This window comes from Pleuronectes platessa, chromosome 23 (genome assembly GCF_947347685.1).
Source record: "Pleuronectes platessa chromosome 23, fPlePla1.1, whole genome shotgun sequence".
Lineage (NCBI taxonomy): Eukaryota > Metazoa > Chordata > Actinopteri > Pleuronectiformes > Pleuronectidae > Pleuronectes > Pleuronectes platessa.
This window is the reverse complement of record NC_070648.1, coordinates 5895093-5912496: the sequence shown is the minus strand read 5'-3', so window position 1 is coordinate 5912496 and position 17404 is coordinate 5895093. Positions and strand designations below refer to the sequence as shown.

Sequence of the window (17404 nt, the reverse complement as noted above, 5' to 3'; positions counted from 1 at the left end):
ACAACAGCAGCAGCTGCAGCAACAACTGCAGCAGCAACAACTGCAGCAACAGCAACAGCTACAACTGCAGCAGCAACAGCTACAACAGCAACAGCTACAACTGCAGCAACAACAGCAGCAGCTGCAGCAACAACAGCTACAACTGCAGCAGCAACAGCTACAACTGCAGCAACAACAGCAGCAGCTGCAGCAACAACTGCAGCAACAACAGTTACAACTGCAGCAGCAACAACTGCAGCAGCAACAGCTACAACTGCAGCAGCAACAGCAGCAGCTGCAGCAACAACTGCAGCAACAACAGTTACAACTGCAGCAGCAACAGCTACAACTGCAGCAGCAACAACTACAACTGCAGCAACAACAGCAGCAACTACAGCAACAACAACTTCAGCAACAACAACTACAGCTGCAGCAACAACAGCTACAACTGCAGCAAAAACAACTACAACTGCAGCAACAACAGCTACAGCTGTGGCAACAACAGCAAAAACAACTACAACTGCAGCAACAACAGCTACAGCTGCAGCAACAACAGCTAAAACAACTACAACTGCAGCACCAACAACTGCTGCCATCACAACAAAGCGAGTGGTGTTCAGGTCTGTTCTGCAAACATTCACAACCGACTTGTTGGATACATCATCTGCTGCTTTTAAAGGAAGAGCTGCTAACATAAAGAGTCAGGTAAGCCTCTTCTCAAAGTAAAACCTGTGGCTTCAAATTATTGTGTCAAAATAATGTCAACTGAAAGTACATAGAGCATAAAACAAGTTTTTTTTTTTTAAATACCATGTGTTTTCTGTTTCTGCAGCTTGAACCTCTATATAAAAAGGAATTCTCATCCTTCTCTTCCTTCGAAGTGATGAAATTCAGGTAATTTGTTGACATATTGTTACATTTTCAGGATTGCAGCCTAAATCAGATTTTTTATTCAACATTTATTTGTTTCTCCTCCTGCAGTAATGGATCAATCTACAATACTTGTGACCTCCGCTTCACTGGCACATCTGTTCCTGACAACACTGCAATTGCAGACGTTTTGCTTAAGGCAGCTTCATCAGTCACCGGCTTCGACATTGAAGGCAGCTCCATCACCGTGGAAGGCATAGGTAAGAGATACTGAGTTCTGCTTGTTAGGAAAACTTCACAGGCCGAAAAAGTATTTCTCAAACTAATGTTTTGATTTATTTTCTCCTCATTAACAGCTTCAAGTGGAGTCAGTCAACAGATCAGTCTCGTCACTGCATCCTGTCTGGTGCTTGTGTCATGGCTACTGTCCAGCCAGCATTAGCATCTGCGCTGAGTTTGTTATGAATTCCCATGAGAACAAGAACGTCATGTCTGGAATGAAAAAGGACTTTATCGTCAGCAAGAATCCCAGATTGTTGATTTTTTTTATTTGTTGTTGATACTGGACAGAATGACACAGCTGCCTTTAAGCTTCTGTTCTTTTGAAACATAACAACACTATCTATGAAACACTGGGGAGTTAAAAAAATATCTGTACTGTTGCACTGTTAAAGTAAAAATGTATCTGACTTCCCTGAGCACTGTGGCGTAGCAATATTCGACTTTGTTCGGTATTATTGTCGTCTTATCTAAACTTTTCTATAATCTCCAAATTCATGTAAAATGAATGTTTAAGTTTTATATCTTAAATTAAATGAAGGAACACATGCAGGTCATAGCGGGCTTCACAATGCGACCTCTTGTATTATAGATAAGGTCATGGTGTATCTGGTATATATGTGAAAATTATGCACTGTCAATTTTCGTAATTATATAAAGAGAATTTATTTAATCACACATTTCTTTGTTCTGTAAGATTCCTTATAGTTTCTCTGGTTTCTGTCAAAAACTTCGCAAATAAACAAATGTTTTAAAAGTTTGTCATCTCTTTTGTGATGTTTTTTAAAATGTTGGTGGGTGAAGAGAGGGTCGATCAGACTTTTAACCTTTATGTGTAGTTTGAGTCATTTGAAAAAAACAACCTATTTCAGTCTCAAACCAACACAGCAAAATTATTTTGGGCCAGATTTGACCCACATCCCATGAAGAATGATGCCACTCCTGTTTGCCAGATTTGGGACACAAGTCAGCCAAAGGTGGCCGTATTTGTTTTGTGCACCAACTACCGCTGCACCTACAACAATAACAACTACAACTGTGGCTTCTCAACCTATTTACACCGTCTCAGTGGACTTGCCTAAACAGACATTTACTGACGATCTAAAAAATCCAAAAAGCAGAAAATACAAAGATCTTGAACAAAAATGTGTTGGGCCGGTGACTACACTTTCACATTCTATATAATATTTATTAACTTTGTTAGTTTTGCCCATTAATTACATTTTACACTAGAAAACATTTGCAGCTATCATATCGGGAAATATAGCCTGGATGCCAGACTTTGAATTCCCCTTCTGTTGTCCTGGAATTTAAATTTTACCAATTTTACCAATCACATTATTAAATGTCCCCCTCTGCCCATCCACTACAGCCACACAAGCAGTCATAAAGATAAGAGAGAGGGGGGGCTACGTATTCTCCACATAGGCTTGAGTGGAGAATACGTAATTTACCTTCGACACCCGACATTAAACGGAGCAAACAGCGGAGAAGTTCTTCAACATGGATGACATTAAATTAATAATTGAAGTGGAGAAGTACAGTGAGTTGTATGATCCTCGGAACATGTTGTATAAAGACAACAACAAAAAAGACAAATGTTGGGACGCTGTTGCTTAATGTTGGAGCAACATAAGTATATGCTTTTATACTACTGGATCAACGGGTGATATTATTAGCGCTGCCCGACGCTTCAACGTCCGGTGTGAACAGCCAAGCAGCGGCGCGCTAGGGATTAGCGCGGCGCTTTGGCGTCGCCTCCGCGTCCGGTGTGAACCATGCGTCACTGTTTCCCTAAAAATTGCAGATCGTGTTGGTAAGTTCTCCGTGTATCCATAAATTATTTTTACAACACCGGCAAAAATCGTTTTTACTGATCTTCTTCTTCTACTTCTTCCTGCGTGCGTGCAGTTGAGTTCTGTTAATAACAACTATACGTCGCTTAACATACGTCACATACTACGTTGCTCTGATTGGTTGTAGGTCTATCCAATTGAGCGAAGAGGCATTTATTTTCCTGGTTCGGTTGAAACACGCCACATAATCACAGGCCAATGGAGCGGTATCAGCAGGCACGTGCACAGACATTTGGGGGGGGAGGTGCTCAAACCCCCAAAAAGGGCACCCATTGCCAAAATTATTTATGAAATGAAAAATTATAATAATAAATAAATAAAAAACACAGAAGGATATTTTCAACTTATATATTTATTTTTGTTAACAAACTAGCTCAAATGATCAATTTGAATAAATAAATGAATAACAGGCAAAAACAGACAAAACAAGGTCATATAACCAAATAATATGTTAGGGTTAGGGTTAATGATGTGATGGGCTCCCAGGACCAGGTAGGGTTACTGATTCTCCCTCATTTGTTTTACAAGTTGATGGCCTGATCCAAGATAAAGAGAGCTTCTACCCTGAGCTGCTTGCTGCAGTTCCCTGTCCTTCTGCTTTTGGAGTCTCTCTTTTCTTGGCATTATGCTGCAAATTTTGTAAATGAGATAAATCAATGTTGTGCATAATTATCAAGAGTGACTTACATAATCTCTATAAAGCTGACAACACAGTACACAGAACAGCTCCGCTGGGCTTGTGAGCGCAGCATAGCATGTCGCGGCGAAATTCTCACAAGAACTCAAATAAAAGCCCCGTTAGATATCAAAACACATTTGGGGGGAATTGATGACAGAGTGAGTAATTTTTATTCTTAAATATTGATGAATGAAGAAAAAAGTGGGCTCCAGCAGAAGGGCACTTTTCTCATCCAGGGCAAAAGGGCCAACCTAGGGGTCTATCTGTGCACGTTCCTGGGTATCAGACTCTTATTCTGACTAGAATTATGAGTATGACAGTCAGGCTACGGGAAATATGGATTGCGTTGCTGTTTTGGAAATTTAAACGCGCACACACGTGTCCTTACACCGCAAAAAGACGTTTAGAATTATGTTTATAATAATGACAACAAGTAACGAAATAACCACAAACCTTGTGCCTTTATCAGCCAGGTGCTAAACAACTAAAAGTAATGTTTTTCATGCAACAACGAGGCACATCTGCCATTTAGCGATCTTTTTCGTTTTTCAGGAACTACCTTTTCAAAATAAAAGTATAATATTTCTCCTTCCGTCTAAACCAAGGGTTTTCAACCAGGGGTTTGCCGCCCCCTGGTGGTCCGCGACGGCATTGCCGGGGTCTGCGAAATTCCCTTTGATATTTCAAACCATTTCCAGATTACTCTTGAACATCGTGAAAAATATTTAAAAATGAGAAAAAAATATGTCTAACATAATATAAAGGTGATGAAGGGAACCTTGACACTGGCTTGGGGCTAGAAACTGCCAGTAGTTCTCCCCTGTGCAATTTTTAATTCTGTGCAAACACTGCCCTCTCCTGTTTACTAGTTTATGTTGTGCCATCCTCCGCCCAAATATTGGTTTGGTTTTATTTTCTTCTCTCCTTGATACCATTCACCCTGTTGGTGAAAGAGGCAGTCTCCCATTATGCCAACCTAGATTTTACTTGCATCTCCAGCCAATTGATGGACGGTGTGCTTTTTTATCTATGTTTGTTGTTTTGTGTAAAATAAAAAATGATTATTCTTACTATAAATAATTATAATTATAAGAGCAAGAAGAAGAAGAAAGAAAATATATAATCAATTTCACAAATAGACAAATGTAGACTACTGCAAATACTCACAACATAACTAAGACAAAAGTGTTTGTTTTCAAACACCTACACACACACACACACACACACACACAGTAGTTGTGACATCAGAGGACATACCTTTAACTCACATTAAATTCTTTGAATTCCCCTTCTGTTGTCCTGGAATTTTAATTTTACCAATTTTACCAATGACATTATTAAATGTCCCCCTCTGCCCATCCACTACAGCCACACAAGCAGTCATGAAGATAAAAAGAGAGGGGGGGGGGGGGGGGGGGGGGGGGCTACGTTTGGTAAAAATAAATTATTATTATTATTACTATAAATAATTATAATTATAAGAACAAGAAGAAGCAGAAAGAAAATACATAATCAATTTCACAAATAGACTAATGTAGACTACTGCAAATACTCACAACATAACTAAGACAAAAGTGTTTGTTTTCACACACCTACGTACACACACACACACCCAGTAGTTGTGACATCAGAGGAAATACCTTTTACTCACATTCAATTCCTGGAGACAAACCTTAAATCTAAATTTAACTTAACCTTTAAACAATTCAATGATTTATTGTGAGGACTTGAGACAGCTTGATTTTATTCCATAAAGACCTTGTTAGATGTAAAATTTCACATAAGGTGAAAGATTTAAAGTGTTTTATTTGTGAACTGAACTGAATTAAAAAAATACTGAATTTGTTTTTCTTTTATTTTGACTATTTTATTCAATAATAATTTTTATCAATGACCCAAACATCAAACATGTTCATGCTTTGATATTTCATTGTAAATATTGTCAATATTACCTACATACAGTATGTAGTATCTCATATTCATATATACCTCAATCGTTAACCTTGAATGTAACAGGCTATATAATTGCTGCTATATATAATTTTGGGGTATTATTTAATTAATAAAATCAGAATAGAGAATGTAGAATAAAATGTGAAATTAATTAATAAATTCTAGGGTTGTTTACAAAAACTTTTGAATTAAGACATTCAACATTAATCTGTGTCCTTACACAGGTGATCTCTTCGGCCCTTCATACTGTCAAACTGAAAACAACACGAACAAAAGAAGGGAGTATACCGCAATGTTACGCCAAGAATTTGACAGATGTAGCTGTCGCAACATATCTGTCATGAATGACCCACGTCATTAGCCTGTAGTTCTTTGCAATATATAAAGGCCGAAATAAATGTGGAATGCCACAGAGGGAGACAGGTTAGCAGTTCATCATATGTGAAGTGAACTGAGCACTGTAAGACTTTAAGAACAGCTACACCAGAGAAATAAATAACTTTTCTTCATTGCCTTTAAGGTGAGTACAATCTATATGGACACGTTGGTGTATTTAAGTGTTAGTGTGTGTATGTGTGTGTGTGTGTGTGTGTGTTTCCAACAAGTTAAATAACAAATATTTTCTCAGATTTAAAGAGACAATAACTGATCACCTAGATCATCACCTTTTTATATGACCTGTTCAATTTAAAGCTCGACTTAATATTAAGTAGTATTTCTTTTGTATTGGTATATTCAAATAGCAATAAGTAAAATCGTTTTGAGAGAATAAAGTGAAGTAAAAGACTCATTATCACTTGTGAAAATTTGTGCAGATTATCTAAATAACGAGATGTGAAGAAAGAGAGTTTGTTAGTCAGGCGGGATTTTTGTTTAAGTTCAGCAAAAAAATTTGTCAAAATCTTTTCCTTCAAAAAAAGAATAGATTTACATTCCCCACTGATTTGGATTTGTAAAATTGCCACCAATGGAATTATAATAATCATTACTAATTGGTGACAGTTGTTGCATCTAAATTTGGTCTAAATTACACTTTTGAAAAAGAAACGTGATTTCATTCCTGGTTTCTTTTATAACATCTGTTTGTAATGAAGATAGTAAATAGTCTGAGAATGAGACTATTTGTGTGTGTTTGCAACATTTAAATTATCTGATTGTGGGAATGGAAAGATAAATGACAGAGAGCAGATATATACATTTAATATCAGTTTTTTTTATTTTTGATGACAAATCCAAGTTATTAAGATTGAAAATAAAATAAAATCAAACTTAAACATACCACACCACAATTTGTTTTAATCAAACTCAAAGATAACCTTTATCCTAAACAACTGGGTCTTTTTTTCCCGCAAATAAAGGATGGTTGAATAAAAAAAACTGAATTATGAGCCCATCTTTAGATGCAGTGTTGAGCCAGTTCACACTTAAAAAGAACGGGTTCCAAGTTCAGTTCATGCAGATGAAAATAAACTAGTTCACGTCCATAGTTAATTTTTTCTTGGGATGATTTAGGTGACAAACCTGCGGCCATGTGTTTGGTGATGAATCGATGGTGACGGATCTTGTCTGCTCCACTCACTATAAAGCGCTATACAAATACAAAACCAATTAGCATTTAATTTAATACTGAGTCCTGACTGTGAGCGTCTCGTGTTCTGCTGAGCACAACAGGTTGACGAGTCATTTTCATGATATTTAAATGCAGCCTCATGATATTTAAAGACGCAGTTTTTGCTGTTTGTCTCTTATGTGTGGTTTATGAGATATCCACCAATATCCAAAACAAAAAAAAACATGATGAAGGCAACTGACGGAATTTCAATGTGAATCTGAAAGGATCAAAACTTATATTTCAGAAAACTCCTCAAGATGTCTTGAAAATATAACTATTAATCCATTGTAGATTCAATGTTTTATCAGTGGGCTGATTGAATACTATATTTTGAATTTGTGAGAATGGTCTTAATTCTATCATGCTTTTCTAGTCTTGGTTAATAGTTCAAAGTACTTTACTGTCAATCAATCAAACTTTATTTATATAGCATCTTTTCAACAAATCAATTGCAGCTAAAAGACCTTTACATTCGAAATAACGTATATAAGCAGATACAAATAATTATTAAGTTCAGAAACCAATGCACTCAGATATTGTCTCAACTGACAGAGTAAATTAAACAAGATAGAATAAGAAATATGAAGAATGAAATTATTATAAGTTGAGTTCAGATTTTGTCATTGTGGTCTGTATTGTAGTTTTTGAGATTGTAATCATGAGAGCTAATGCTAATCTCAGGACAATAAAGCTACATCTGTGTAAATTGATGATGGATATATTCGATTAAATAGCAGGTGAGGTAGGCGATGGTTTCCACAACATCCAATTCTGCTCAAAGCCCCTATAAAGTCCTCGACTCTCCCTACGTACAGTGCACAGACAGACCACAAGGGGTCAGACAATGCCTGATAGATTGTGTACAACATGTTGTGCAATTGAGTAGTGATCATGATGATGAGATAAAGTTCTCATCACTTAGTCAAGTCTCAAGAAACTAATGTGGCAAATAGGAAACAAACCGCATTTAAGGGTTATGACTAATAACTTGACCACAGAGAAAGTGTAATTATGTAACATTTGTGTCATAGTTTAACAACTGCATCATCAGAGACAAGGTAATACATCTCTGAGGATCAATTGAACCAACTATGGAACAGCATCTCTTCACAATCTGCATCTATCTTGTTTGATTTTGCAGATTGAATTGACAGGATGGGGACCAGAAAGATCAAATCGTTTTTCCTGATTCTGACAGGTAAGATAAATAGGCTTGAACTGATTGACTTGAAAATGTCTAAAATTAAATAAAAATAAAGTCTGTGATGATCAATATGATGTGACTTTAGTCAGAAAATTGGTAGAAACTTCAACCAATATTTTAAAGAAGAAAATATTCAATAACATTAACATATAAGGAATATAATGTGATTATTCACAACAAACTTTTTAGGTGAACACTTATAACACAGTCATTTACCACAGTTTATTTTGTAAGTTAATTTAATTTTTCGCAAGTTAAGCAAAAATCTTTTTTATTTTAGTTATTTACGGATCTATCCAAACAACAAGCCAAGCAGATAACACCACAGCTACAACTGCAGCAACAACTACAACTGCAGCAACAACAGCTACGACTGCACCAACTACAGCTGCACCAACTACCGCTGCAACAACTACCGCTGCACCAACTACCGCTGCACCAACTACCGCTGCACCTAGTACCGCTGCACCGACAACCGCTGCACCAACTACAGCTGTACCAACTACCGCTGCACCTACTACCGCTGCAGCAACTACTGCTGCACCTACTACTGCAGCACCAACTACCGCTGCACCAACTACCACTGAACCAACAACCGCTGCACCTACAACTGCAGCACCAACTACTGCTGCACCAACTACCGCTGCACCTACTACTGCTGCACCTACAACTGCTGCACCAACTACCGCTACACCTACTACCGCTGCACCTACAACCGTTGCGCCAACTACCGCTGCACCAACTACCGCTGCACCAACAACCGCTGCACCTACTACCACTGCACCTACGACCATTGCACCAACTACAGCTGTACAAACTACCGCTGCACCAACTACCGCTGCACCTACTACTGCTGCACCTACAACTGCTGCACCAACTACCACTACACCTACTACCGCTGCACCTACAACCGTTGCGCCAACTACCGCTGCACCAACTACCGCTGCACCAACAACCGCTGCACCTACTACCACTGCACCTACGACCATTGCACCAACTACAGCTGTACAAACTACCGCTGCACCTACTACGGCTGCACCTACTACCGCTGCACCTACAACCGTTGCACCAACTACCGCTGCACCTACAACCGTTGCACCAACTACAGCTGCACCAACTACCGCTGCACCAACAACCGCTGCACCAACTACTGCTGCACCTACTACTGCAGCACCAACTACTGCTGTACCAACTACCGTTGCACCTACTACCGCTGCACCAACTACTGCTGCACCTACTACTGCAGCACCAACTACTAATGCACCAACTACCACTGCACCAACTACCACTGCACCAACAACTGCTGCACCTAGTACCGCTGCACCGACAACCGCTGCACCAACTACAGCTGTACCAACTACCGCTGCACCTACTACCGCTGCAGCAGCTACCGCTGCACCTACTACTGCAGCACCAACTACTGCTGCACCAACTACCGCTGCACCAACTACCGCTGCATCTACAACTGCTGCACCAAATACCGCTGCAACAACTACCGCTGCACCAACTACCGCTGCACCTAGTACCGCTGCACCGACAACCGCTGCACCAACTACAGCTGTACCAACTACCGCTGCACCTACTACCGCTGCAGCAACTACTGCTGCACCTACTACTGCAGCACCAACTACTGCTGCACCAACTACCGCTGCACCAACTACCGCTGCATCTACAACTGCTGCACCAACTACCGCTGCACCAACTACTGCTGCACCAACTACTGCTGTACCAACTACCACTGCACCTACTACCGCTGCACCAACTACTGCTGCACCTACTACTGCAGCACCAACTACTGCTGCACCAACTACCGCTGCACCAACTACCACTGCACCAACAACTGCTGCACCTACTACTGCAGCACCAACTACTGCTGCACCAACTACCGCTGCACCTACTACCGCTGCACCAACAACTGCTGCACCAACTACCGCTACACCTACTACCGCTGCACCTACAACCGTTGCGCCAACTACCGCTGCACCAACTACCGCTGCACCAACAACCGCTGCACCTACTACCACTGCACCTACGACCATTGCACCAACTACAGCTGTACAAACTACCGCTGCACCTACTACGGCTGCACCTACTACCGCTGCACCTACAACCGCTGCACCAACTACCGCTGCACCTACAACCGTTGCACCAACTACAGCTGCACCAACTACCGCTGCACCAACAACCGCTGCACCAACTACTGCTGCACCTACTACTGCAGCACCAACTACTGCTGTACCAACTACCGTTGCACCTACTACCGCTGCACCAACTACTGCTGCACCTACTACTGCAGCACCAACTACTAATGCACCAACTACCACTGCACCAACTACCACTGCACCAACAACTGCTGCACCTAGTACCGCTGCACCGACACCCGCTGCACCAACTACAGCTGTACCAACTACCGCTGCACCTACTACCGCTGCAGCAACTACCGCTGCACCTACTACTGCAGCACCAACTACTGCTGCACCAACTACCGCTGCACCAACTACCGCTGCATCTACAACTGCTGCACCAACTACCGCTGCACCAACTACTGCTGCACCAACTACTGCTGTACCAACTACCGCTGCACCTACTACCGCTGCACCAACTACTGCTGCACCTACTACTGCAGCACCAACTACTGCTGCACCAACTACCGCTGCACCAACTACCACTGCACCAACAACTGCTGCACCTACTACCGCTGCACCTACAACCGTTGCACCAACTACAGCTGTACCAACTACCGCTGCACCAACTACAGCTGCACCTACTACCACTGCAGCTACAACCGCTGCACCAACTACCGCTGCACCTACTACTGCTGCACCAACTACTGCTGCACTTACTACTGCAGCACCAACTACTGCTGTACTAACTACCGCTGCACCTACTACCGCTGCACCAACTACCGCTGCACCTACTACTGCAGCACCAACTACTGCTGCACCAACTACCGCTGCACCAACTACCACTGCACAAACAACTGCTGCACCTACTACCGCTGCACCTACAACCGTTGCACCAACTACAGCTGTACCAACTACCGCTGCACCAACTACCGTTGCTCCTACTACCGCTGCACCTACAACCGCTGCACCAACTACCGCTGCACCTACTACCGCTGCACCAACTACTGCTGCACTTACTACTGCAGCACCAACTACTGCTGCACCAACTACCGCTGCACCTACAACAGCGGCACCAACTTCTGCTGTACCAACTACAGCTGCACCAACTACTGCTGCACCTACTACTGCAGCACCAACTACTGCTGCACCAACTACCGCTGCACCTACTACTGCTGCACCTACAACTGCTGCACCAACTACCGTTACACCTACTACCGCTGCACCTACAACCGTTGCACCAACTACCGCTGCACCAACTACCGCTGCACCAACAACCGCTGCACCTACTACCGCTACACCTACAACCGTTGCACCAACTACAGCTGTACCAACTACCGCTGCACCTACTACGGCTGCACCTACTACTGCTGCACCTACAACCGCTGCACCAACTACAGCGGCACCTACTACCGCTGCACCAACAACAGCTGCACCAACTACTGCTGCACCTACTACAGCAGCACCAACTACAGCTGCACAAACTACCGGTGCACCTACTACCGTTGCTCCTACAACTGCTGCACCAACTACCACTGCGCCTACTACAGCTGCACCTACAACCGCTGTACAAACTACTGCTGCATTTACTACTGCAGCACCAACTACTGCTTCACCAACTACCGCGGAACCTACAACAGCTGCACCAACTTCTGGTGTACCTACAACCGCTGCACCAACTACTGCTGTCCTTACTACTGCAGCACCAACTACTGCTGCACAAACTACTGCTGCACCAACTACAGCTGCACAAACTACCGCTGCACCTACTACGGCTGCACCTACAACTGCTGCACCAACTACCGCTGCACCTACAACTGTTGCACCAACTACCGCTGCACCAACTACCGCTGCACCAACAACCGCTGCACCTACTACCGCTGCACCTACAACCGTTGCACCAACTACAGCTGTACCAACTACCGCTGCACCTACTACGGCTGCACCTACTACTGCTGCACCAACAACCGCTGCACCAACTACAGCTGCACCTACTACCGCTGCACCAACAACAGCTGCACCAACTACTGCTGCACCTACTACAGCAGCACCAACTACAGCTGCACAAACTACCGGTGCACCTACTACCGTTGCTCCTACAACTGCTGCACCAACTACCGCTGCGCCTACTACAGCTGCACCTACAACCGCTGTACAAACTACTGCTGCATCTACTACTGCAGCACCAACTACTGCTTCACCAACTACCGCGGAACCTACAACAGCTGCACCAACTTCTGGTGTACCTACAACCGCTGCACCAACTACTGCTGCACCTACTACTGCAGCACCAACTACTGCTGCACAAACTACTGCTGCACCAACTACAGCTGCACAAACTACCGCTGCACCTACTACTGCTGCACCAACTACGGCTGCGCCTACTACAGCTGCACCTACTACCGCTGCACCTACAACCGCTGCACCTACTACCGCTGCACCAACTACCGCTGCACCTACAACTGCTGCACCAACTACTGCTGCGCCTACTACAGCTGCACCTACAACCGCTGCACCAACTACTGCTGCACCAACTACCGCGGCACCTACAACAGCTGCACCAACTTCTGCTGTACCAACTACCGCTGCACCAACTACCGCTGCACCTACAACCGTTGCACCAACTACAGATGCACCTACTACCGCTGCACCAACAACAGCTGCACCAACTACTGCTGCACCTACAACTGCAGCACCAACTACAGCTGCACAAACTGCCGGTGCACCTACTACCGCTGCACCTACAACTGCTGCACCAACTACCGCTGCGCCTACTACAGCTGCACCTACAACCGCTGCACAAACTACTGCTGCATCTACTACTGCAGCACCAACTACTGCTTCACCAACTACCGCGGAACCTACAACAGCTGCACCAACTTCTGCTGTACCTACAACCGCTGCACCAACTACTGCTGCACCTACTACTGCAGCACCAACTACTGCTGCACCAACTACTGCTGCACCAACTACTGCTGCACCAACTACAGCTGCACAAACTACCGCTGCACCTACTACCGCTGCACCAACTACGGCTGCGCCTACTACAGCTGCACCTACTACCGCTGCACCTACAACCGCTGCACCTACTACCGCTGCACCAACTACTGCTTCACCTACTACTGCAGCACCAACTACTGCTGCACCAACTACTGCGGCACCTACAACAGCTGCACCAACTACCGCGGCACCAACTACCGCTGCACCAACAACCGCTGCACCTACTACCACTGCACCTACGACCCCTGCACCAACTACAGCTGTACCAACTACCGCTACACCTACTACGGCTGCATCTACTACCGCTGAACCTACAACCGCTGCACCAACTACCGCTGCGCCTACTACAGCTGCACCTACAATCGCTGCACCAACTACTGCTGCACCTACTACCGCTGCACTTACAACCGCTGCAACAACTACCGCTGCACCTACAACAGCTGCACCAACTACCGCTGCACCAACTACTGCTGCACCAACTACAGCTGCACCAACCAACGCTGCACCTACGACCGCTGCACCAACTACTGCTGCACCTACTACTGCAGCACCAACTACTGCTGCACCAACTACCGCGGCACCTACAACAGCTGCACCAACTTCTGCTGCACCTACAACCGCTGCAACAACTACCGCTGCACCTACAACAGCTGCACCACCTACCGCTGCACCAATTACAGCTGCACCTACAACAGCTGCACCAACTTCTGCTGCACCAACTACAGCTGCACCAACCAACGCTGCACCTACGACCGCTGCACCAACTACTGCGGCACCTACAACTGCTGCACCAACTACCGCTGCACCTACAACCGCTGCACCAACTACTGCTGCACCATCTACCGCTGCACCTACTACAGCTGCACCTACTACTGCAGCACCAACTACAGCTGCACAAACTACCGCTGCACCTACTACAGCTGCACCAACTATCGCTGCGCCTACTACAGCTGCACCTACAACCGCTGCACCAACTACCGCTGCACCAACTTCTGCTGCACCAACTACAGCTGCACCAACCAACGCTGCACCTACGACCGCTGCACCAACTACTGCTGCACCTACAACTGCTTCACCAACTACCGCTGCACCAACTACTGCTGCACCTACAACCGCTGCACCAACTACTGCTGCACCAACAACCGCTACACCAACTACTGCTGCACCTACTACTGTAGCACCAACTACAGCTGCACAAACTACCGCTGCACCTACTACAGCTGCACCTACTACAGCTGCACCTATAACCGCTGCACCAACTACTGCTGCACCATCTACCGCTGCACCTACTACAGCTGCACCTACAACCGCTGCACCAACTACCGCTGCACCTACTAACGCTGCACCAACTACTGCTGCACCTACTACTGCAGCACCAACTACTGCTGCACCAACTACCGCTGCACCCACAACAGCTGCACCAACTTCTGCTGCACCAACTACCGCTGCACCAACTACCGCTGCACCTACAACCGTTGCACCAACAACAGCTGTACCAACTACCGCTGCACCAGCTACTGCTGCACCTACTACTGCAGCACCGACTACTGCTGCACCAACTACCGCTGCACCTACAACCGCTGCACCAACTACCGCTACACCTACTACCGCTGCACCTACAACTGTTGCGTCAACTACCGCTGCACCAACTACCGCTGCACCAACAACCGCTGCACCTACTACCACTGCACCTACGACCGTTGCACCAACTACAGCTGTACCAACTACCGCTGCACCTACTACGGCTGCACCTACTACCGCTGTACCTACAACCGCTGCACCAACTACCGCTGCACCTACAACCATTGCACCAACTACAGCTGCACAAACTACCGCTGCACCAACAACCGCTGCACCAACAACTGCTGCACCTACTACCGCTGCACCTATAACCGTTGCACCAACTACAGCTGTACCAACTACCGCTGCACCAACTACTGCTGCACCTACTACCGCTGCACCTACAACAGCTGCACCTACAACCGCTGCACCTACAACAGCTGCACCAACTACTGCTGCACCAACTACCGCTGTACCAACAACTGTGGCTTCTCAACCTATTTACACTGTCTCATTAGGCTTGCCTAAAGAGCCATTTACTGAAGATCTCAATAACCGAGAAAGCCCTAAATTCAAAGCTCTTGAACAAAAACTTGTTGGGCCAGTGAGTACACTTCCACATTCTATATAAGAATTATTAAGTCTGTCAGTTTTGGGCATTTATCACATTTTACACTAGAAACCACTTTTGATGATTGATTTCCAGCAGAATATTAATTTATTCCTTAATTTAGCTCATGAAAATATTTGAAATCTTCCCAGCATCTAAGTTTTGCTTCTTTTTTTGCAGTGCAACACAATATACAAGAACAAATTTGGTGATAAGTTCGACAAGTGCAGAGTGAAAGAGTTCAGGTAAAACATATTTGTTATTTACTAATATTGTTTAAATTCAGGCCGACTGACTCACTGTGTTGATAGTTTCATGTACAAACTACAAGTTTGGATGAATCTACACTCAGGAAATATTATTATTAATACTTGTTTGGTTTCCTGACGTAGGCGACGACCAACTAGAGCAGATGGAGTTGATGCAGATTTGAACGTTGAGTTCATTGCGAATTCCATCATCTCAGAACTCCCAGCGGATGCTGTTGTTGCTGAAACCTTAGTAACAGCTGTAAATAGTACCAGCAGCCCCTTCAACGTGACGATAGATTCCACCACAATCAAAGTACTAGGTAAGTAATACAACATCAATCTCACAGCATGACACAACTGACTTTTGTTACTCCCCCAGCCAAGTTCATCATCTAGTTCATACTACTGCACTCATCTGAGCACCATTCTGTCCAATTTTCCTGCGTCTGATGCATCAAACATTTTTCTGTTAAACAAGTGACAGTGGATTTGGAAACAAAACTACTGCACCTGCACCACGTGCTTCAGACCAAGTGTTAAGCTTGATAAAATGGAGCCACTCATTAGCGACGCTCTTATCAGTCTTAAATACATGTGTAATCAGTGTTTCAGAAAAAAATCTCACCAGAAGTAGCCATTGGCTCTCTAAAATGTATCTGAAAGTCACTAGATTGCTTGATGGCGTCACATGTGACAAAGATACGTCTTTTTTTGAATGAGGTTGGATAGGAAAAACGGGTGGGAGTGAATTCTGTTGTTTTTAATTACTTTATTTTTATCATTGAACCATAAATGATCAACCCTATTGTGTAAAAGAGCTCTTTTCAGCTGACCAACATTAACGTGAGACGCGTTCCCATAGAGTCTTTTGATTTCTGGGCTCTCTGTTCTTGTAGAAATGATTGTTTAGTAGCTAGGGAAAGTGAACAGTAAAGTGGGAGCACTGTATGAAAACCATGTGCCCCTGAGGCTGGTTTTAAATGAGTCACGTTCAAAATTGTGTTTCTATACAGGACAATTTTGTAAAATAAAGATTTATTCGGACATCTTAAAGATTTTTTAGTTCTGTACAGTTGAAATCAACCTATCAACAGTTCCTGTGTGTGTGTGTCGGCATTCAATAGTCTTTGCTTCCTTTTATCCATCTAAAATACTCTTTCTGTAATGTCTTTGTTATTATCTCTGATTCTTAGAACAGATAAATATTGATTTATTAATTTACACTTCTAAAAAATGTCTTCTAGAAAGTCCAGTTTCAACTACAACAACATCAACTACAACTGCAGCAACAACAGCAGCAGCAACAACTGCAGCAACAACAATTACAACTGCAGCAACAACAGCAGCAGCAACAACTGCAGCAACAACAATTACAACTGCAGCAACAACAGCAGCAACTGCAGCAACAACTTCAGCAACAACAACTAC

General features: G+C 44.0%; 1 protein-coding gene across 1 annotated transcript in view; it reads left to right on the top strand.

The window, feature by feature from the left end:
- The window catches only part of LOC128430601 (mucin-2), a 37136-nt gene that overhangs the window by 18640 nt on the left and 1092 nt on the right, over positions 1 to 17404 (top strand). Inside the window, exons 17-21 of the mRNA XM_053416705.1 lie at positions 12016 to 12210; positions 12691 to 12795; positions 13336 to 13442; positions 15634 to 15719; positions 15906 to 15970. Coding sequence (XP_053272680.1) covers positions 12016 to 12210; positions 12691 to 12795; positions 13336 to 13442; positions 15634 to 15719; positions 15906 to 15970 — 558 coding nt within the window. The remainder of the gene's footprint in view (positions 1 to 12015; positions 12211 to 12690; positions 12796 to 13335; positions 13443 to 15633; positions 15720 to 15905; positions 15971 to 17404) is intronic.